At 37.4% G+C, this 24,299-nt stretch overlaps 2 protein-coding genes across 5 annotated transcripts; both read left to right on the forward strand.

Moving 5' to 3' along the window:
• Nucleotides 1–4,313: 4,313 nt before the first annotated feature.
• LOC132695553 (uncharacterized) lies at nt 4,314–17,739 on the forward strand. 2 transcript variants are annotated; one of them, XM_060659863.1, is made up of 2 exons: nt 4,314–5,066; nt 15,766–17,739. In XM_060659863.1, the coding sequence occupies exons 1-2, from the start codon at nt 5,018–5,020 to the stop codon at nt 16,971–16,973; spliced, it is 1,257 nt and encodes a 418-aa protein (XP_060515846.1). In that variant the 5' UTR covers nt 4,314–5,017; the 3' UTR covers nt 16,974–17,739. The 2 variants fall into 2 exon arrangements, with proteins under 2 accessions (XP_060515846.1, XP_060515847.1); XM_060659864.1 differs by lacking the exon at nt 4,314–5,066 and adding an exon at nt 12,506–12,729.
• Nucleotides 17,740–18,177: 438 nt separating this feature from the next.
• On the forward strand, nt 18,178–24,292 carry LOC132695554 (uncharacterized). Of its 3 annotated transcripts, none has more exons than XM_060659868.1 (5): nt 18,178–18,253; nt 19,731–19,792; nt 19,848–20,037; nt 22,072–22,158; nt 23,823–24,292. In XM_060659868.1, the coding sequence occupies exons 1-5, from the start codon at nt 18,239–18,241 to the stop codon at nt 24,168–24,170; spliced, it is 702 nt and encodes a 233-aa protein (XP_060515851.1). In that variant the 5' UTR covers nt 18,178–18,238; the 3' UTR covers nt 24,171–24,292. The 3 variants fall into 3 exon arrangements, with proteins under 3 accessions (XP_060515851.1, XP_060515848.1, XP_060515849.1); XM_060659865.1 differs by lacking the exon at nt 18,178–18,253 and adding an exon at nt 19,131–19,528; XM_060659866.1 differs by lacking the exons at nt 18,178–18,253; nt 22,072–22,158 and adding an exon at nt 19,131–19,528.
• The last annotated feature ends 7 nt before the right edge of the window (nt 24,293–24,299 follow it).

A 24,299-nucleotide genomic window follows, 5' to 3' on the forward strand; every position in this document is an offset into this window, starting at 1 on the left:
AAGTCGATGCACCTCTTATTATTTATGATGGGCGACCGAAAATGCTAACAAATAATATGAAACATTGTCTGAAACGCAAGGTCAAACGGAATGTTAATATGTTGGTGTTGGGCATGGATCGCAGAACCGGACTAACGACTTTGTTTATTGTTTTTGTTTTGACCGTGTCCGCCATAGCGCATTTTCGTCCGTAACATCCTTTTCGAGATTGTATAACACAAGACAAACGGATTAGAAGATATATCGGAGAGTTGCGCGATGTTATACACAAATTCGCGACCATGCGGGTATGTAGAAACAAATTATCTGCTTTGCGATTTTTTTCCCGGCGATTATTCTACACGTGTTGACCCCATACAAAGATATCAATAAGTTGCAATATGCTAACTTGGCAGCAATAAACTCACGCCTATAGTTATTTAAGCTTTACTAAGCAGTGAAATTCTTAAATATAATATAAAAATTACAAACATAAAAGAAAACAATATTTGAGGGGTGAAGGAAAAAAATAATGTCATGTTTTGTTTGATTTGAGAAAATATTTATGGCTCATTAGTTTAGGCATCAGTGAAACAGTATATATGTTTATTTACTGAAATCAAAGTACATTCTACCAAGTACGTAAACTTATTTTAGTAAAATCTTCAAAAAAATTAAAAATATTCTTAAGTGCAGAAAAAAAAACGAAAAAAACAGGGAATGTCCCAAAGTCACCACTGTTGGTTGCACGACCTTTTTTTGTATTTTTCCGCAGGTGTCGGTAATAGATCTAGGAAAAGTGGGATAAGCAATAATTACTTTTTTCTTATAAACGCAAACTTTCTTCTGGTAATACATTTCTGACTGCTCAGGTGCAGTAAGTTTTGATAAGCCTTGGATAATAGATTCTATTTGTTTAATGTTCTGTATAGGAAAGGGACCCTTTTTGTCATAAAAAAAATTTAACCAAATGGGTTTTTAAATTCTCTCCATATATTTGTCGCATTCTGAAATGTTATTCTGATTGATTCCAAAAATTTGGTTTTATGTACTACATAATTCTTATTTTGACCTGACCTGAATCGCAAAATACGTTTTGTACTTTGTTGTCCATAGAATGGATTAGCCTGTAGGCAACACGTGAATGTTGAACCTGTGCATGGAAAATTGTCTCAGATAATACTCATTCGTTGTCACCCTTTACAATGAAATATTTTTTTTGGTCGTCCAAAGGATTTTTACGAGCAGCATTTTGAAGCATTTTGAATTGTTAATTTACGAATTTCTGAAGCATCTCTTTCAGGATTTAGTGTTCTCAATTTTGCCTGGAATTCGTCACAAGTTGAAAATTTTGTTAATGCTCAAACTTGCTGCCAAATATGTTTTCTTAGATTTGCGCGAGCTATAATGAGATAGTCGAGTTTTAAACGAACTTATGTGGTTGCATACAGCTTTTAAAGATTCTGGACATATAGTGAAACTATACTGTAGCTTTTAAGTTTTTCTGTAGGTATTCCATTTTGCTTTTACTTAACCGTGAATTGACATTTAGGTTTTATTTTATAAGCAAAATAAGCATCGTGAAATTTTGCTTCTTCCTCGGCTTGGCGAGGTCTTCTTCTTCGAACTGGTACAAGAGTCATTAGTTCAACCAAACAGGCATTTTGCTCGTCGTTTGAACCCAAACTATTGAAATATGTTAAAACTTGTTTTCTCTCTGGACTGCAAAAAATTGATATAAATACATTTTTTATAAATAGCTGCGGTTCCCGGTAACCAAATGCCAAGGATTGTCTGTCGTGCATGAGGATGCATTTTTATCGTCGCTTTTGTTTGTGGCGTTAAATAAAAAAATGTGTTCGAATTAACCCGCAGATTTGCTGCTAATTAACATATTAGAATATGATGAATACAAATCTCGTTCTTAAGTAAATTTAAGGGTTATTTTTAACGTTCCGAAATTACGCGTAGTCACAAAATAATCCACATAATGGCACGAAAATTTTGTTTATCTATTACGGGGTTTATGATAAATTGAAATATTTCGCAGAAATAACGAATCTGGAATTATTCAATTGTTATTCAATAAAAAACAATGTAATAATCCGGCATCAGAAGGAAAGTGCCAAATAACTGTTACCAAAGCGCGTCCGCAAAGCCATGTCGTGCCATAATCTCGGTAACGTAAAAATGACGGATAAGAGAAACTCCGCGTTGGTAACGAAAGAAAGATGACTCTCGCCGTTAACTGTTAACCCCATTCGAGCGCTGCTTTTCTAGGCCACACGGTCGGATGAAGTTTCGAATTGGCTATACTACTTCTTTTTTTTTTCTTGCTCGGGCTGCGCGGTTTCAAGCATACATCCATAATAAAGTATACAGGGTGTCTTAATGGCTCTTGCCTTAGGTGCCTTAGGCATCTTTCTATAAAGACATAATCTAAGCGTTTGCCGTTTTCAATCCTTAGAATAAGGATTCGATTCCAGAGAGGAAACAAACAAATATCCCGATTTAACGATTTAACGGACAGTCAGTTAAATCAAAATTACAGTGGTGGAAAAAAATATGGAAATTTTTAATAATGTTCGCATTATTAATGCTACAAGTAAACTAGAGTTTTTTTTTTAATTTTCATACATTAAGAGACACAATGATATACTTTTTTATCACGTATAACAAATGTCAAGGAATGTTTGTTATTGTTTTTTGCGATAAGAGATTTGTGGTTGCAAATACGTATGGAAACTTTTTAAAATTTGTGTTCTAAATTATTCCGTCTTGATTCTACAATGCAAAAATAGTCGCTGTTGCTTTTCATCTGATTTTAGACAAAATAATTGTGTTTTTTTTAAATGGGGAAAAAGTTGGTAATGGGTCATTAAATATTTCTAAAAGTGCTGTAATCCAAATTTTACAAAAATATGAAAGTCGTTGTGATGTGAGAAATGCGTCCCAGTCTGGAAGACGCAAAACTATTTCCAGAATCGATAAAATCATTTTAAGAACATCGAAACTCGATCTGCTTGAATCTGATGGCAGCCAATATAAGACCGGTGGATGCAAGATTCAAGGCAAAATACCAAATTCCTTCTCTGAACCATGGTATAGGAAACATAATTGTCTGAGGATGTTTTCTCGATCTGGAAGAGGGCCAATCATTCAAGTACATCGTAAAATGTACCGATTTCAATACCAAGTTAGTGAAAGAATGGTTTAGGATAAAAACATAACTGTACTTGAATGGTCATCCCAATCGCTAGATCTGAACACCGCTGAATATCTTTGGGATATCTTGAATCGCCGTATCCGATTGCATTCCAAAGTTAAAAATCAACATAAACCATTTAGTACCATTGAAACAGAAACTCTCATTCAATGTCTAGAAGATGTCAGGCCATCTTAAATGCTACAAAATATTAAAAACAATAAGTCATATTTTTGTAAAACATTTTTGCATACAATAATAGAAGTAAATACGAATCTGAAAAAATATATATATAAAAATGATAAAACCGTTTAAAAAAAAGATTATAATTATGTTTCCTTCCGTTACTGTGCCTGCTGGGCTGGGCTGTGATCTTTTTTAAAATTGTGTCCCAGTTCTTTTTTTTGCGCTGTGCTTTTGGTTTACTGCGAATAGATAAATGTAAATACGAAGTGAAAAAATAAAACTTATATTATTATTATGTCGACGATGTCATAATTTAACACTTAAAATTAAACACTTTTCATACCTTTTATCAATTATTATTACATACTTAATACATATTACACAGCATGTCGATGAATTTAAATGCTAACAATTTCAGCGTTTTCCATCAATATGCATATATTGCGAAATATCACGGCCTCGAAAGAAGCGTAAGAAAATTTAACAGAAGGTGCAAAAAAACAACTTTTTGGGGAACGGCATTAAATTAATAAAACCCTGTGTTTCAATTAAAGAATGTGCACGGTTTTTTTTTATTGAAATTATGGTCGCTTTATTTGTTCTCGAAACATTTAATAATAACAAATTCACTTAATATCTAATACAAAATTTTCTTTTTTCTTTTTAATTTACCAGCGTAGATCCGCTAGTATTAATTTTTGCATATCGCCTAACTTTCGATTAATAAATAAAAGCCGAAAAAAAAATTAACAACGTTTCGATTTTTGAGAAATATGAAAAATGAAAAAGCAAACCGTTGAAAAATTTTTTTGGGAAGCTTTTTCGTTATTGTTAACGACGCAGGTATGTCGCAACCCTTCACGACGCGTTGTTAATCGTTCGATTTCGAAAATGTATCGTTTTAACGGTACCGAAAGGAACAGATGCGAAACGACGTTGACATTGACAGCGAAAGAGACCGTGATAGTGACCGGTTTCATTTTTATCCAAGAATGCAATCGGCAAACGGGCAGAAGTAGGTCCGCAGAAAGTATATAGCAACGGCGGGCCGGTACATAATATGAAATTGAGGACGCAAACATATTATGTGTCGTGGTAATCTAACGTAACTACTACGTATTACTTATATGGCCGCGTTTCCTCCTGGTATCCCTTTCTCCGGGCCCGTGTACTGTTCGACTTGCTTTCTTCGTTTCTGCCACTACTTCGCGAGCATGTAGGTCACTATCTCATACTTTTACATCCTTTATTCGCTGGCTGGTAGCTAGTGTATAGTCCGCGACCGTCAACTTGACTCTTGACAGCAGACGTTGGCGAACTTGCTGGCAGCGAAGCAAGCGAGCGATCCGCTTCTCTCCGTTTCTCGGTGGCACGCTTGTGTTGCACTCCACTTAACATCGTTTCATTAACGCAATCGCTTGGTTCGCAAACCTACTCGGTATTTTATTTCTTCATCTCGACGACGACGAACGCGGTTGTTGCTGCTCGTGCCCGTTGTTTATCTAAATGCGTACGGCTGCCCGCCCCTGCACGCGTCCCCAACGCAAAACTGTGGTGCGTTTGTGAATGTGAGTAGTGACGATTTAAGGCGTAACCATTGCTTCGCTGCACCACCATCTCCGGCCCTCCGGTCCCGGACCTTTTATCATGCCGACCATCCATTCCGACAACGGATTAATGTTCCCACAAAATCCTGGTAAGTTTCGAACACCCGCGACTTCTCCACCGTTTTTTCCCCTGTACAAGACATCAAAAAAACGCCACTAACCGATCGATGAGAACTTATATATTTCCATGGAAAGTTCTCCTTATCAAAAGAACAAAGGAGACCTTTAAGTCTATCTACAAAACGAGTTTGATCACCAAAAAAAATGTAAATGACGATCCGGGACGAATCTCGTATTTATTATCAAAAAAAAAAAAGGACAATGGGCTAAGTATCACCCACATTTTAAATAAAAACGTAATTAATGAATTAAGTGGGTTTTAAAAAAATCTACTACTCCCAAGCTCATAAACAGACACAAGTAAATTATTATTAATTATATTAAATTAATTACAGAAAACATTTGCTCGATGTATCGGGAATTTATAAAACAATGTCAAAAGAAAACTCAACGTTTTTAAATATCGGCGGGAAATTTATTCCGAAAATAATGGAGCGAATTATAATTTATAATTTCGATTTTAATTTCGGGCCAGTTAAAACGAGTAAACCGAAGGTGCGTTGAACCCGGTTGCAAACCAAATTTGCAGAACGAATTTAACAGGCCGGCCATTTTTTTTTTTGAAGTGCGACGATCTTGCGACGCATTAACAATGCCTCCAAATATTTTCATAAAATAAAAGGTAATCGCGCCATATTTTATTTTTGTTTGTCCGGGTGTCTCCGGTATTAAATTTACGCGTGTTAGGGAATTTCTTTACCCGACTCTATGCGTGCATCGCATGAATTAACAATGCAAAAAATGCAACAAACTACCATATAATCCCGAGACGCTGACGTCAACCGTTTATATTGACGCAAATTCGTGCAGCCGTCGAATTCACCCGATTTGAATCCATTGTATTTTGATGCGATTTGAAACGCCTAGTGCGGAGAAAGTATAAGGATGTGCCCGACATTCTCCCAGAAGTTTCTAGAAAACGTTTCGCTTCTGATCTAAAAACAGCTCCCGCATTTACCACTTCTAACGGAGAGTTTAAGAGAAATAAATCTAAAGATGCTAGTAAAATATAATATCGTCTTTGTTATGACGCAATCGGGATGGCATTTTGGCAAGCGCGTTTAAGGAACAACAATAACAATCGGGATATGCCGTTGGGTGTGAAACGGCGACCCTCCCAGCGGAACGTCTGGCGTGTCGCAAAAATAGAAGCGGAGCCGATTTTATTTTATTAAAAAAAGTACCGTGCAAACAAGGCGACCTCAGCCGACAAGGTTTCCAAGTAATGGCCTCAGCGTGATCCGAGTTGTTTCCGCTAACGTAGCAGGTATTGCCGCAAATGGATTTCTCAAAATCCGCAGCCTTGAAGCCGAATGTATCAACCGTGATTAAATTATATTAGGAAATATTTTTTTCGAACGGGTCGGATGTGGCCTTCTGTAATGTCGTATAAAGATACATTTTTATTATGTCACACGCCGTATTTGTAACCTCATACGGTACGCGTTCCGAGGTAATATCCTCGCAACTAAATCCGTCCCGAACGTTTGGTCCTGACCATATTTAATTTATAATAAATACGGTTACTTGCCAGAAAAAAAAAATAAGAACGAGTTTTTAAATTTTCCATTTCACGGGACGATAATATTTTTACGAGACATTATGCAATCGGGTTGAGTCAGTTGTTTTCACGGCAACGTCGAAATAAGTTTTTCCTTTTAATTCAATGAATCACTATTTAAAGTCGCGATCGCGAACGCAGTAGGTAAGCAAGAAAAACGATTTCGAGTCCCAAACCCGAATAAAAACCGTCGACCCGGCTGCCACTTCCGTTTCCCGAACATTGACACTAACTTTCTTATTTTGAACTGGGACACCTTGTACGAATATCTTTTGCATATTTAGGCAATTTATTTATGTGCTCTGATGCGGTGTACGTATTGTGATATAATAGATATTATTTAAGTACGTAATGGGGCTTTTGAATGCAAACGCGTCCCAACCGAACCACCAAATCGAACGGCAATTATCGACGTAACAGATGCACAATTATCGGAAAAACGAATCTAGTTTTCTACGCTCAAAATCCGCATGTTACGGCGTATCGAGTTCAGAGAAAGCAATGCGAAAGTATGCGCACTATCTCCGAACGTTTTATTGGCCTCTAGAAATTCTGTTAGGCATGCTATCTGCAAAAGTATGTAGGCTACGAAAACAATAAACTAAAATACTGCGGCGGAGACGCGAAACCAATTACGCAGTGTTTTTCAAAACCGGAAAATTGAATGCGACGGAAGAAAAACTAAATAAACTCGCGGTACAATTTTATTTCAAAATGTGAAACTCGTATTTTTAAAAAGACGATTTTTTATTCGACACTCATCATAAGTGGCCATATTTTTGATAAAAAGAAAAATTTTACATGACCCCCTAAACAGTGCGGTTAGTGCTATATAGATATCTCGCAAAGGCAAAGAAATATATAACACTATCAGTATTTTAGGATTTATATTCCCCAAAAATTTCTGTATTCTTTGAAATGAAACAAGAATTATATGATGCCAATTTTTCACCACTGAACGTTGGTATTTCATCCCCCATAATATTTTATTCTGTGGTTTTTATAGTCAAACGGCAAGAGAAATAGAGGCCCTGCCAAACACTTTGCGCCATCCTACTACCAAAGTGGCCGGATGCGGCATTTTTATAGCGGTATTTATTATCTAATAGCTTCAGGACCCCTATTTTATTTCATTATTGCACCTGTTCCGAAATAATTAGTATCTACACCAACTCTAATAAAATAAATACAACAAATATACCATACAATAACAATCTACATCTGATGATTTCGTATGTAACAGAAAAATATTATTGACCACACCAACACGTGGTTAAACAAGAATTTTTGTTAATTTAAATAAGCACATTTTCGGTTTTCATTTTCATTCATTTCTATTCCGTAAAATTCAAGAATAACGACCCTGGGCGGAAAATCGAGGACGCGAGTCCACCCCTGGCCCGCTTCCACTTTGACACAATGAAGACGAACGTTAATATCTGTAAAAATATGTTTTGCTGCTTCGCATGATGCTTGGTCCCTAACCTATGTCAACACCATCTCGACATTATAATTGTTACAGGCCACGACGACGAATGAATGACATTGAATGCGTTTTTTTATTATTCCAGTGATAAAATATTGAAAAACAAGTCGCATGGATACAGTTTTATGTCGAGTATCTCAATTTCTATAGACGTAAGCATATAAAAATAGCGCGCAGAGGTCAACGTAATGATGCATTTTTCAAAAACAAATTTCGCCCGAAAACTAGGAAGGAAAGTCGCTTTGTCGGATTATAACAACTACGCCGAAACAAAACGAAACTAAATAGAGAACTTCGAACGAACTAATAGGAGAGGTCAAAATTCGCGGAACGCGCTGACTAATATTATTACGCAATAGAATTATTTTGTTTTCGTGTAGAAGAGTGGCGAATTTGCGCAATTCCTTGTCTAGTACGTATTTATAACTTAAATAATAAGCGTTAAGCGTTCGGTTTATCGAGTTCGTGGCAATATTGCTGTGCACGTAATACGTAAAATATACAAATCCCGCGTCTACGTAATTTCCGGAAAAGCATTAATCGCGGCGCAGGTTCTACACACGCGCGATATGCGACGCAATGTTTTGGCAAAATCTTTATTATTTATCTATCGTATTATTGTTTTTGATCTAAGAATTAGCGCGTAGCGGACGCCGCGAAATAAACGGCGTATTTTTTACGACACGTGTTCGACTTTACTTACGGTCCGTGCGATTTTACACCCTAGCGACTACGTCAAAACGGAGGGTATTTTCCTTTTCGCGATAATGCGATATTATTCGTTATCTCGAAATTACCTAACAAAGCGAGTTGACAAGTAATTCGAAGCCCGGTACGCGATAAAGCGTGTATTTCGAAAAAATCCTATCGCGTTTAATGCGTTACATTATTGCGAAACAAAGCGCATGTGAATCCCATTTTTTTTGTTTTTCAGACGACACGTCATTGAGCAGCCCATTACACAACTAACCCGAAAAAACCAGACATCTTTAAGTTTGGTTTACGACCGTAATAATAAATGCTAGATTTTGACAAATGCGACCTTGCTCGATTTTGGAATTTCCCCTATATTTGCTCAACAATTATTCATATTTAAAAAAAAATCAAATAAAAATGTATTTAACACGACGTTTCTTCCAGAAAGTATCACTAGCCGTTATCAAGCGATAAGTTCCACTTGACAACTAAACACACTAGTCGATGACAATGAAAAATCAATCCGTACCTACATCTAGAGCAGGGGTCTCCAAACTTTTCAGCCTTAGGGCCATATTGATCACGCCAAGAAATTCTAAGGGCCATGGTTGAATTCATTTCAATAATTTGTTGGTTAGTATATAATAACCTACAACAATGTTATGAGTAGTTAGCACATGACCATATCAATGTAGATGTCATATTAATTAATATTCAACGTAAAAATAGATTACTTCAGTAAACTAAATTTATTTGCTATAAACAACATCTAATCTCTAGTAGATTTTTCTTTCAAGTATACAAGCTCTCCGCGGGCCGGATGTGGCCCGCGGGCCGTAGTTTGGAGACCCCTGCTCTAGAGAAACAAATACGTGAATTATTGGCCCTGTTCTAAATCTCGAAAACCATCCCCAGACTATCATGTTTCCTACGCCGTGTTTCAGAGTAAGAATTTGGTATTTTGCTTCACACCAATCGGTCTTCTTATATATTATCTTCCATCAAATCCAAACAAGGCTAATTTATTTTATTTTTTTTTTCCCATTTTAAATGAATCTGCAATTTTTTGTCCGACATCAGATGAAATGTAGCGGTGACTGGGCAAGACAAATAACTATTCTGAATAAGTTTGAAAACAAAATTTATGATTTCCAACCAGAAATTCCTTATCGGAAAAAAAACAAACCTTCCTTGATATTTGTTAAACGTCGTCAAAATGTATATCAACGGCATCTCTTAACGGATGAAGATTAAAAACATTAAAAGTTTACATACTTTTTTCCACCACTTTACTTAATATCTCATCTAATACCTTAACTGTCTTTGTACACTAAAAACACATATTTTAAGTATGAACTTGAATGCTTTTTTGCTGGTTTACTTCCTACGTGGCGATTTTTGGTGGTGAAAATTAAATTAATTATTTTTAAAAAAAATCGTTAAAGTTGATTAGAATTTTGTGTATTGTGCGTGAACCGCCCGGTATAGAGACAGCGGATAAACGAAAAAAACGAGCCGAACTGGAAGATTCCTTTCTTCCAGTTCCAATCCAGACGGCTAGACAGGTCCCGGGGTGCCGCCGTTTCTTACGTAACAAAGCGGTCGGAAAGGTGACCTGTCACCGCTCTGATTGGTGACTCAGTGAGGGTGTTGTCCTCACTTTATGCAGTTTTCCCCGTCTCGCTTTTATCATATATTTTGATGGCGTTCGGGACACGCAGTCGTTACCGACGCGACGGCTCGATTCGCGGGTCGTCCAACGGCGTTGCCACATTTACGCAACGTTTCGCAATTTTGCACGCATAATGAGAATGGATTTATCAAAAGTCGCGGTTCAAATTCCACACCTCAACGAACCCAAAAATAGCTAGAAGTACGATGATTGTCCGAAATTGTTATATATATTTTTTAATATTTTGGAAAAATATTCCTTCGTGTGACGTTACTGTTTAAACATAAAAACTGCCAGATTTCAAATATCCACGGTGTTTCATAACGATAATAATAAATGATCTTTATTGGTCAAGTAATTGCAAAATGAAATAGCAAAACGCAGAATTAAAAAAATATATAGTAGAAGGAAGGAAAACTTGATAATTTAATGTGAAAAACTGTGGCCTGGAAAGGTTTCCATAATACAAGAAGGAGCCTGTAAAGTGTCAGCTTTAACAGTGGGAAAAGCATTTCTAAAATTTGTGTTTAGGAATTCGAAAGTGGACAGTGGAAAGCCTAATTAGTTCGTTAGATAAATATGTGGGTGCATTTAACGTGATAATTTTGAGAAAATGATGCTTACGACGATCCTACATATATTCATAGTCATATTTGAGCAATCCAATGCATTAAAAAGGTTGTCTATACGATGTCACGACAAAGAAAATGTAAAAGAACTAAAGATTCGTATACCATGTTTTAAATATTTTTATTAAGAAAACTTCGGCTTGCGAATCTTCAATTTTTAAATAGCTTCACTCCCAAATTGTTAACACAAGTTTGTTGGATTATTGGTATATTATTAATCCTTATATCCAAGTTATTTATTTTACTAGAATTTTGTTTTGAGCAGTTGGATGCCGAGTTGCTGCAGGTATTTCTTGAGATGAATTGTTTATCTTCCCCATATGATGATGAACAACATTCACGTCGTTTAATGTTAGTGTTTCATATTCAATAGTAAATTACGATTATTTATTATGTAACTCTAACGATTAAATAAAATATTTATTGCCTTTTAATTTTTTCGCTGCAAATCTCGTGACACAAACCCGAAAGATCGTTTTTACTAAGAACTGAATGGCGATAAAAAAAATTGAACAATGCAGGGGCGTATCTTTTTTTTTTTTCGTGCTTATCCGGACTCCAGAAAGTAGAAAAATAATTTCCATAAAAAAGCAAAGTCAGGAAACCCCATTTTTATTTAAATTTCAAAACCCTGTAGATAACGTACATGATATATACGGTTTTTTTTTCTTAATATCATCTACGGAATCATGCCCTTAATCAGCTACAAGAAACGCCCTTATTTTTATTGAACAAACTAAGAAGAAAAAGCGATATTATCATCTTACAGCATCTAAAAAACCAATTTGATTTTAGATATCTCCTCCTACTCTTGAGATTTTACCTTTTTTTAATATTTAAAAACGTCATTCGAAATCCCTGCATATGCATTGCCTTGAGTGCATGCCGCCCTTTTTCTTCTTTTGTTATATAATTATTTTTATATAAATAAATTAATGCAAATATTTGACTTTACTAATTAAGAATTAACAAATAAATAGTATACGGCAGTTGTAGTTTAAGTGAGGAAGTGTAACTTGAATTTCGCCTCTTGTGATGTATTGCAATAAAGCGATATCATAATAATAATAATAATAAATAAGAAGAATAACCTGAAAATGATGTGGCTGTGTCACCTTGTCGATGAGAAAAAGAAACCAGACCGTACGACATTTAGGACCCTGACGAGAGATTTTAATGTAATTCGGCAACGTCGAACCTGTGTGTCCCACGTCGTTTTTTTCGAAACGACCTCACCTAAAAATGAATTCGGAGGTGGCGCGCAATTTCGTCTAACTCGCCGAACGCGGCGACAAATCGTGGAAACTGGCAACGCGGTGAATCCTACCACTACTACTCCCGATACGCGTCGCGAATAATCTCAAACGATTCGCGGTCGCGGTTGGAGCAAGTCGATTCAGTTCTCGGCGAACTTTATTTGCTGACGGTCGTACATACATATATATAGAGATATACGTTATTACACGTTTATTGTTTGGATCGGCGATTATTTGTTTTCCCCGACAAAAGAAGAGAGACAGTGACCTCAATTCCACGGCGTGCGACAAATTCGAATTCGCCCCCATTCAAAATCGATATAGTTCGTCGGGTGAGTTCGAATAACTATTATTTGTTATTTATTTGTTATTAAATCGAACGACGACGGTTCCGCTCCATAAATATTCGTCGCTGCCCGTCTACAGTTATTTCCACTTAATTCGGTTTTCGCGCGTTGAACAGCGACGCAACAATAGTAAATCCGTTGTATAATTTAATAGCGATTGCTTCATTGTATCTATGATACATCGCGTCGTACCGTTAATGAGTAATGCGGCATTATACGGTTAAATCATCGCGATCGGCTTTTGTTTTCTGCGTTTTCGAGATATATATTTCGCCGCTTAAGCCTCGATAGCGCACTGTCGCGCATGTAAACAAAAGAGTTCGCCCGATTCATTGCGCAATTGCCTACGACATTATGCAACGAAACTGGAACGGTTCTAGCCGTGATTCGAGTGTTGTAGGTCACTGAGTTCCACTAGCCTAGATTCGCTGCGATGCTCTCGCCAGAGATCTTGTCCCGCCTCCTCACTCCTGAAACATGTCCGCGTATTTCCGCTTTGCGCTTCGACACTTCGTTTACCGAATGAATCATAGGAAATGCCGGGCTCTCTCGCGTTGTCGTGGCGGCCCATTTTTCCACGTCGACGATATTTATAACAGATAATGCAATAATTATCGGGGCAACATTTTATAAGTGTAACGGATCCGCTGTTGCGGAACAACAATAAAGTCGAGGAACGCAACAAGTACGTTGCGGCGCGTGCACGTGTCTGGGTAATAAAAAAAAAGAAATTGAAAAAAGACGAGACGACGTCGCCGCGACGTAGGCGTCCGTTAACGGTAAAAACCGTCCAGGTCGCTTAAACGTATTCGGTTTTGCAATTTATAAACAAATTCGTTACCGCTATCGTTCTCAAACGGGCGCATTTTTAATGCCGCTTGTCCGTTATTATTATACCGACTATAAGAATTTGACACCGTTGCTTTTCATTATTTGCTTAATATTATGTGACCCGTGGTTGCGTGTTGCGATACACCGTGGCTCGCTAAAGTTTATATACGCGATTTTATCGGAAATATCCAGCGAAAAATCCGAATCCCCTCGAGGCAATGACTGATTTCCGCGTCAAACGATGCGGAAATCTCGTTACACTTTTTCCATAGAAAAATCGTGATGGGTACACGTGAGCCAATTTCTCAAGGTGGTTCACATTCCGCGAAATCTATTTTTATTAGAATCGGTGGCGTGGTAAGTGTGACTGTTTCCTTCAACGTGTATTAAATTTGTTAGACATTAATGGTCAACGAAACGAAAAAATTAAGAAAAATGCAATAGAAATTATAATAATGGCCATTATTGGAAAAACTTTAATCGGATGTTCCGTCTTCTTCTAAAATCGCCTATCCGTTTCGGATATTGGCGATAAGCAAAGCGATTTGAACTTGACAGGCTGCTTTTCTATATAATCCTTGTGTAGATGCGGTTTTTCAACCAGTACATTCTGCGGGCGTCTGCCTAAGACCTCTCTGAAGCAGACCCCACTATGTGTCCCAAATATTCTAATTTGCGTTTTTAAATAATGTCCATTGTCGTGGTCTCTTTTTCAAGCACTTTTAAACCGCTCTTGTTCGTTTTGTTCGGTTTGGTAATGAAGATATACACTATCAAACAGATTTCACATTCTAACGAAGTTATTGCTTTCTTTCGAGCGGCCTCACTGCTCATTAATAACCTATTATATAATGAACAAAACAGGAAAAAAAAGAATATAAGAAAGTACGCTAAAAAATATTATATAAAATTAACAATAAAAATGGAAAAATGACAGAAAAACCGAATCCAAGTCATTTTTATCAATATTAGAGCATATTTTTATACTTCTACGAAACATATCCTGTCATGATAACACGAAATAATCTCTATATTGATTTTATAGTTTATTGACTAAGATACAGTTAACCCGTAAACCCTAGTTTCACTGCGAAAAAATATTTTTTCTTTGAGATTCGGCGTAGTGGACCTTTGTAAGAATTTATAAATAAACTCCAAATACGAATGCTTAATTCGTTGATTTTTTTCCTTTTTCCTTAAGCCATATACAAAGCGACAACGATTGTTGAATTTATTTCTTGAAGACAAGGCAATATGTTAAATATACATAGGACGTATGATTCGCACAGTCATTTCCTAACCTTAAAGTTTAACACGTTTACACAACTTATAAATATATATTGTTGAGTCTTAACGTAGTAAAAATCAACGGTTCTCCGTTTACCTCAAAACAAAAATATCATGTATTTTATTTTTTTATAAATTACCATTACATATGGTGTGGGATTATAACCATTATTAATGCAAATTTGTCCATTCTTATTTATTTACTGACACAGTCTTTGGTTCGCTCCATGGTGTCCCTGTTTTTTAGCAGGATTTTAGCAATTGGTTTTACTTGGTTTTCCACGTTTCTCTCTTTTCTGTCTTTTTGCTTCCCATACATGTTTTGCCTGTCTTGCACTTGCCAATCTTGTTGTAGTGTGTGTGTACGTATGCTTTCCCGATTTTCGTGTTTTTCATTTTATCCATTTTTGTAATTGTTTTAACCCTTACTTATTTATTACTTACTTATATTTTACTTATTCATTGCAACGATTTTATCACGAAAAAGTGTTTCAATAGGGTAGTTGGCGAAACGTCGTCAAGGGAAGACTTGTAAATAGTACTTTTTAATTACCTCTCTGATTTTAGTTTAACATTTTGTACGTTGAACAGTGAACACTCCTACGTGGTTGACACTTGCGCCTGCTAGATCAATACATCCAATTCTTTGGGTTTGTTCGTAATTTATATTTATGTAATAAAATGTGCAAAAATGATTCGAGGACACGCTGTACGCTTATAACGTTCCGGCGTCCCTCGGCGTCGACCGAACGAACACGTGGTCGAACACGTTGCCTTAATACAATAATAGACGCGCACCGTAGACAATCACATTTAGCCACAATGTTACGTAAACAAATTACGGTCACGTTTTTAGCCCGTTCCGACACCGGCGTTAACGTCCTTCCTTCTCTCTTGTTTCAGATGTATTAAAACAACATATAATGGTTGCGGAATTCGTTGGACGCGGACAAAGTGGATCCCCCGTAAACGGTGAAGTTCCTCAGCTCAATTCGAACATGCCGGCCAGTCACGGACGCGAAATGTTACCGACGTCGACCACTCCCGGATCGGACCATTACGCGATGTCGGCGGTGAAACACAAAGAGCTCTTCTCCCAAAGGAAACAACGGGAATTCACGCCCGAGAACAAGAAAGACGACAACTATTGGGACAGGAGGCGAAGAAACAACGAGGCGGCGAAGAGGTCGCGCGAAAAGCGCCGATTCAACGACATGGTGCTCGAACAGAGGGTCGTCGAATTGACCAAAGAGAACGCTATACTGAAGGCACAGCTGGAAGCGATCAGGGAAGAATACGGGATTTGCGGCGAGAACGTGGTTTGCGTCGAGAAAGTTTTGGCCAATTTACCGACCAGCGAGCAAGTTCTCAGCTTAACCAAAAGGCAAAAGTTGACGCACCCGCCGCCGATTCTTTTCGGGCCGCAAAGTCCGATTCCCACGCCGGTGATTCACCAACCGGTGTTGGGTTCTCCTTCGCCGCAGCCCATGCAGCACGCGCACAACATCTTGCATCCGCCGGCGCATATCGAGCCCGCGTACAGAGAACACCCGGAATACCATCATCCTTATCCCCTGTCTTACCACGCCCCGGTCCATTACGACTCCAACAACGTGCTGAACTTGTCGAACAGGTCCCGATCTAGAGGAGCGCAGTCCCCCCATTCGCCGTTCGAGATATCCAGCAACTCCGGCGATGAAAGCAGCGCTCCCGTGGCGCTCACCACGTGCGAAACCAACAACAGTCTTCCGCTGAAGTTGCGTCACAAGTCCCATCTGGGCGACAAAGATGCCGCTACCGCCCTCCTGGCCCTCCAAAACATTAAACAGGAGCCCGGTCCGCGTGCCAGCCCGCCGTGGGACGGCGAAGGGTCCAGCGACGAGCGCGACTCTGGTATTTCGCTGGGCGCCGAATGGTCGGCTTCGCAGGCCGCCGCCACCCTTCAAACCCTTCAGAAACAGTCCCAGCTCCAAGCTATACAGGAGGCGGTCGACGGAGGCGGCACCGTTGCCAGCAACCACAAACTGCACTCGCAAATCGTCAGACTTACAACGGAGGTGGAACAACTGAAATCGAGGATGAAGGAGAAAGAGTCCGGGCATCGCCATTAGTGGATTTGTCGAAAGATAAGAGTGGCGGCGGCAGCATCCTGTCGCGGTTTTTGTGATTTCTCGTATTGGAGATGGACATATCATGCTCCGAGCGGGGCATATTTATTCTAGTGTTAGTAATTTATTTGTTAGTTTATACGAGGTTAATTTGAACGTCCGACGTCGTCCGGAAGACGTGCATGAATTTTTCTACGGATCGCACAAGTATCATAAAGGACGCTTTCTTTTGCCAGTGTATCCTCTTTTCCTTTTTGTTGTTGTCTCGTTTATTTTTTAACAGTAATATTATCGTATCGTGTATTATTGGCGCTTTTAATAGCTATGACTTAATAATGCGTTATCTATCGTATGCCGCATATGTGTTATTGTATAATTATCATCACGGTTGTTTTCACCCCTCCGTCATTTCGTTATTACCATCATAGGAAAAAAAATTAACGTACCTTTATATTTTCTAGCTGATACAATTACGTGTGATTTTTGTAAACTATATTACAGGCTATCATTTATGTATAAATTGTATGTAATTTTGTTACTTGCCAGCTAAATCTGGCTATTAGTTATCTCCATTCACTTGTATATTTAAAATTATAAATATTTATGATTAAGATTGATGCCGATGGACGTTTACCTCATTTCGAATGATTTTTTCCCGGGCTACGTGGTCTCTCCGGCAGATAGATTCGGCGACAACTATGAGAATGAAAATATGGTATATTTTCGTATTACCGTTTCATGTATCCTAATTATATATAAATAAATATTTGCATCGTTTTTCAGCACGTTGTTTTATTTACGCTGGAAACCAGATTATTATTCACGCGAAATTCGTAAACACGTTATATTACGATACCAGGAAATAATTCATTGAAAACGATAACCGAATATTTTAGATGGAATCTATTCTCAATAACATATTTACGAATAAGAAAACAAATATGTATGGGTTTTACTGCTTCTTGAAATTGTTTTTTTTTATAAATCGGATCGAAATTCGATCGAAAAATGCCATGCGCTTCCCGCAGGCGAGCCATGTTGTTTCTCTCAAATCTAGAAGCGTTACATAACGTTGAGAGTGGCCATGGTCGCGTCGCGTGGTTTCTGCCGTGTAAGCGGCCGTTTCGCGTCAAAAATCTGACGTTGCCGCTACGCCGTATTTCCCTCGCGGCGGGGGGGAAAACACACTTGCGAAGTTCTCCTCTCGACGTGGATAAATTTAGATTTCGCGACGAACCGACAACGCAGATATTTGTAAACACTCCGTAATGCGCATTAATAAGGTATATAGGCAGTTATTTTAGAAAGTGCGACGAAATGGTAACAAAAAATATAGATGATCTAGTTGACGATGCACATACAATGTCATCCCTAAAGTTGGCCTCATTTGGGAACATTTTTTATTAACGAATTTCGAGCCTGAGGATAGGTAGCATCAAAAATAAGACACATCAATTTACGAAAACTTTTTAGTTTTTATAATAGAACATTAATAAGTTATTTAAAAAAAAATCGAAATATTCTATTGGAAAAACCTGTTTTTTTTTTTCACGTTTTTCCAACTGAACTTTTTTGCTACATCCTAATTCAAAGAAATAGAAATCAATTTAAATGGACTATCCCGAATGCCTCAATAAAATGTTTGCCTTAAATTTCCCTTAAACAATCGTTTTCCAATAAAATCTTCAAATGCACCCATAGCGTCACAATTGAAACAAATCGGGTTGATTTCCTGCACGTGTCGATAGTATCGAAAAAAATATTTTTAAAATATAGGTAGGCGAAGCGGAAATAAAACCACGTGAATCGTTTGTAAACACAACGTGTACGTATTTTAATCGCCCCAGTTAAAAGCGTTTTTGTTGTTACACGCGCAAGACATTTAATAATTTGCCGCGCTTTTTTTTTAATTGAAATATGCGAAATTTTCAAAATCTACCGACGACGTGTACCTTCTCATTTTCCGAAGTCATTGCGCAGTAATTTGAACAAATTTCGCGAGTTCGTTGACCGCCTTTGTTTACACTTGCAATGAAATAATTCCGACGTCACCGCCATTGGGATTGTGGGCCGATTAAATTGACGCAATCTTTTCATAATTTTCAAATTTTGCGTAACGTTAGAACGCAATACAAAAAAAAAACAATAAACAAGCGACAAATTTTATCGTTCTTATTACGATGGATCGATCCTAGAAAATGTTACAAACAAAACCTAAGCCTAAATTTAATCGGAATCGACGCCCCGGGAATTATTGGCGAACATTTTTTCATCGATGTGTTTCAATTATATTAATAAAAGATGATTCGGTAGCGTGTAATGTCTATACTGACCGAATAGCGGATGTTTTGAAATCGAGTTTATGAAATTGCTTTGTAAAATATTAAGCAATAGATTGTTTCTGCTACGAGGCAGGGTGGGAGAGGGTCAATTGTTAAATGCCGCAATATTTTATTGAAAGCCAGAATTTTGCGTCCGTTTTGTTTTCGTTAAACAAACGGACAAATATGTTTTCGAGCACGGGGTATCGCGTATTCGGTTTGTTACTGACTATTCAGGTAAATAATGTGTTTTGATCGCTTTTGCTGTGTCGCGTATACAGCGTCGTCGCTTCATAAATAAAATGCGCAAATTTCAAGTCAAAAACAACTGCAATAATCTCCGGTCGTTTAGATAAACTTTACGTAATACCTGTTATTTATTTAATAGAAAAACACGGTAATGGTTTTTTCCAAACGAGCGCCTTATTGTTTTTTTTAGATAACCGACTTAAAGGGGCCCATTACGCAAAATCAAGCCCTACACATATGCGAAGAAAATACGTAAGTATCTAAGGGAGATATTGTGAAACGAACTCAAATAAATGCATTTTTTAAGGCGTCAATTATTAAGCTTACTCACCCTCGCGTGTTTAAATGCCGGCGGCGCGGCCGTAAGGGCGTGCGTGGACCGGCTTAGTTTCGCCGTAAGGGCTAATAACAATCAACCTTCGATAAGTGCCCTGTCACTCGTAGCTGAGCAATTTTTTAGAAACACGCGGTATGACGAATGCGCCGATATCATCGCGGTAAGTCTGAAACGAGACAGTTATGCACTTATGGTCTGTTCGTAGATATAAGAAAGTGACCAATTGCTTTTGAATGGGATGGGTGGTCATTAACATACAACGCAACAAGATTATTACCGAAAGTTTCGGAATTTAAATTCAGGTAAAATAATCTTACTTCATGTGTTTAATATTCTTTGCTTTGGTATACTACTTAGTTTAAGTTTATTAGTAATCATTCTTATTTCGTGTGTAATACAGCGTGTGCAAAATATGTGCGAGTCTAGTGTATCTCAGGAGATGCTCCCTCCCAAATGTAGAAAACACTATTCTATTGAGACCAAAGAAGTTATAAACAATGTTTATTTGACTCTCATCGAACGTAGTGCCAGCTAGCAAGCATCTTTAGAAGGAACGGCCACATTGGCGAAAATTACAACATCAACTGTATGGAAAATTGTGAATAATCCCATTTCAGCGAGGAAAAAAAGAAGCGATGATGACATTTTATCGAGTGTAGATGAAAGTGATCTAGATATAATACGGCGTATAATTTACGGGGAACAAAGCGTGCCTACATTAGATATCTTAATTAGGAGGCTTGAAAAAGATGAAACCGGTTTTAAATGTGGCAGAACTACCTTATGGAAGTGTATTCAACACATGGGTTTTAGATTTAAAAAAATTGACAAAAGGCAAGTTTTAGTGGTATCTTTTAGAATTCGGAAATGGCGACTGGAATATCTAGAAAAATTAGGATTTACAGAGAACAACAAAGGCCAATTATTTACTCGCATGAAACCTGGTTCGACACTTATGATACCCCGGAGAAGGGTTGGGTTGACTCAACTGATAAGTGTAAAACAAACGCGCCATCAAAAAGAGGTAAAAGAATAACTATTTTGCATGCTGGCTCTAAAGATGGTTCGATTCCAAATGGACTTTCTCTGTCTGCGAAAAATATTAAAGATTCTTCTCCGGATTACCATGAAGACACCACCGCAGATTTATTTGAAAGTTGGTTTAAAAACAAACTAGTTCTCAACATTCCCCCTAATAGCCACTTATGATACCCCGGAAAAGGGTTTGGTTGACTCAACTGATCAGTGTAAAACAAACGCGCCATCAAAAAGAGGTAAAAGAAGAACTATTTTGCATGCTGGCTCTAAAGATGGTTGGATTCCAAATGGACTTTCTCTGTCTGCGAAAAATATTAAAGATTCTTCTCTGGATTACCATGAAGACACCACCGCCGATTTATTTGAAAGTTGGTTTAAAAACAAATTAGTTCCCAACATTCCCCCTAATAGCGTCATTGTAATGGACAATGCAAATTATCAGAGTAGACAGTTGACTAAAACCCCTTCCTCATGTGACACAAAAGTAACAATCCAAAACTACATGTATAATAACGACATTTATTTTCACGAAGATTATACCAAAAAGCTACAAAGCTTGAACCTACAAAAGGATAATTATGCAAAAAATCTAGGGCATACAGTTTTAAGGCTTCCACCTTACCACTGTATATTTAATCCCATTGAACATGCTTGGCACCAACTGAAATCTGCCATTCGTCGTAACAATGTTTTTCCCCGTGATAACCCGAATGTAATCAAACTTACAGAAACCGAAGTTTTTAACATCCCTCCACAAAGTTGGTCAAATTCTGTTAAACATATTGAAAAACTAGAACAACGGTATTTCCATTTTGCAAATAATATAGAACAAATAACAATTAAAACAGGCGATGATAGCGATATTGACACTGATATATTATGTGAATAATTTTAAGTCATTTAAGTAGGTAATAAAAATAATTTGTAATTTTATTTTAGATTTAAACATAAATACATACATAAATAAATAAATATTGTTCAGTATCTTTCCTAACAAAACCCCAAATAATTAAATTTTAAGCAAGGTACGGACCTGTTCGGCCATATTTCATTCTTACAGCTTGCCCGGGTCTTTCCTTAATTCGTATCAGTTAGTTACTTTCTTATATCTATGAACAGACTTTACCACCAAATTAAATGACGTGGGTGGTTTTAGGGTGCGACGGAGACGTTAAACGGACAATGCGTTTCGGGATATTGTGGATTTGTGCGCTGCATAAGACGTATTAATTCAGATAAATTGGTAATTGGTAAATTGCACATATACACAAAGTGACAAAAACAATTAACAAAAGAATTCAAGAATCTTCCACAACAATTTTGGATTATTATAATTATATTATAATATATGCGCAAATAATTTAAATATTAATCAAGTAAGAAGCAATAAAGTAACAATAAATAAATTGTAATAAAAAATATCTACTGTTTACAACATTTGTAAATTTTAATCATTATGTTCCGAGTAGTCAGATAAACGATAGTTGTTGCAGTCCAGGGAAATAATAAGGGACTCTATACTGTTTCCTAGCAAGTTATCAGCTTCCCGCATTCTTGCTTCTATTTCAATCACATGTTCGACGCACTTACTCCATTTTTCACAATCCACTGTCTTTATTCCCTCTTGCAAGTGGGTTTCAACGTCCTTTATTTTAAAAGTGCTGTTATGCCTTGCCACAACTTTTACTTACGCCCATACCAAGTCTATGGGGTTTAATTCACAGAAGGAAATATCGTCATTTGCTGGAATGTCTTCATAATAGTCTCCAGTCCGGTTTGGTTGTAATAACAGTAAGATTCCACCGATAAATACATTTTTGCTACCATTGTGAGCAATTATTTATCTTTTACCTTTTCCTGAGTATGCTTTTATTCCTGCGAACCTTCTATGAAAGCTTCATTTAATCCAGTTCCATCCAAATAATAAATATTCCTGTTTTCATTCCACGTGGGTGCAATGAAATCTTGCTTTTTCATTTTGCACATTATTTTGTCCGAGGTAGGTATTTTTTCATGAAACGAGGGTATTATTCTTCTAATTGCAGTCTTTTCATCCTCATTTATTGCAGTTTCATTTCTTCCTCGACTTCTCTTTGGTAAAACGACGGGGCGCGATTATCCTCGCGAACAATATTATTGACTGTCTAACTTGCGAACAACTGACGAAATGTAACTATAATTCTAACCAACACCCCAAGCCACAAGTAGGTCAACTACCTGCCACTCTCGGGACCCATAACAATCACCATAATGATTTACAATTCTATCAAGCTGAGAAATAGAGCATCCAAATCAAGGAGAGCTGCATCGGTTGCTGTCGAATCGAATTTGGTGAAGTTTCGCCAATCATCCTGCTGGCCTCTTAACTATTACCAATAAGTTAAGCTCTGAAGGGGCCAGCAGGAAGAATCCAAAAGGTTTGGAAATAGTGTGCTGTGCTAGAAAATTAGCTGAAAAGTTGGCGATTTTGAAAGAAACTAATAACAGATATCAGGAATATACAGATCGTTGAAAAACACCTATGAAAGGACGATAGCCCTTGAACTTCAACTTTATAGTTTATCAGGTCACCATTAAATTTTAGAAGGTAAACCACACGTTTACAATATCAGCAGATCTTTCTACAGAAAATAAAAGCTGCATTGGATTGCGGCCACCCCGGGGGGTTGCACAACCACGTGTTAGCAATTCACGCGTCTAAATGATTATTTTTCAAAATTATTTACGGTCTAATCAAACTATTCAGATAATTACAGGCAAAGTTCAAATACAGAGCCGTCTAATGAACCGCGTAATAGATAAGCTAGAAATTCGCTTGAATTGCTAAACTATTTAATTACATAATGATAAGTTTGATAAAAGACGAAATTCGACAATTAGAAAAATTAAGAAAAACTAATTTTCCAGATAGCGGACTGTTTTAACCAAGCGAGCGAAGACAACCCGGCCCAGTTAGAAGAAGAACAAGTAATTCTGTTCAAGAACATCACATCCTGCATATTGGCGATGAGTAGATGTTCGGCTATCAACCCGATAACAGGACAAAGACAGGAAAATACGTTTTCCACGACGACGTTCAATAATCCATTGGGAAAACCTGTTACTACTACAGTTCCGTTGTACAACGCTCTACAAATAAACCAAGCGGGCGATTTGCGAGTCATAGCATTTCCTGGGACAATCGCGATCCAAAGATATTTTTGCCCATACGAATTTAATTTGAGACAGTCATCCTGGCTGACTTATAATTGTTAAGACTACCGAAATATACGTATTATTATCGATATTATTCTATGACGCATTTATACTAATTAGTAAATATTGCACCAAGAATGGAAAATTTGCTAATGGTGTTTTCCACGAAGTCAGCGAATGAGCGTTTCT

Source organism: Cylas formicarius, unplaced genomic scaffold, assembly GCF_029955315.1.
Source record: "Cylas formicarius isolate icCylForm1 unplaced genomic scaffold, icCylForm1.1 PGA_scaffold_12__32_contigs__length_19106922, whole genome shotgun sequence".
NCBI classification, from domain to species: domain Eukaryota; kingdom Metazoa; phylum Arthropoda; class Insecta; order Coleoptera; family Brentidae; genus Cylas; species Cylas formicarius.

Coding starts and splice junctions, on each gene's coding strand:
- LOC132695553 (XM_060659863.1), top strand. CDS start 5,018: ATGCCGACCATCCATTCCGACAACGGATTAATGTTCCCACAAAATCCT. Junction 5,067..15,765: donor AATGTTCCCACAAAATCCTG/GTAAGTTTCGAA, acceptor CTCTTGTTTCAG/ATGTATTAAAACAACATATA.
- LOC132695554 (XM_060659865.1), top strand. CDS start 19,409: ATGCCGCAATATTTTATTGAAAGCCAGAATTTTGCGTCCGTTTTGTTT. Junction 20,038..22,071: donor AATGCGCCGATATCATCGCG/GTAAGTCTGAAA, acceptor GGGTGGTTTTAG/GGTGCGACGGAGACGTTAAA. Junction 22,159..23,822: donor GTATTAATTCAGATAAATTG/GTAATTGGTAAA, acceptor CTAATTTTCCAG/ATAGCGGACTGTTTTAACCA.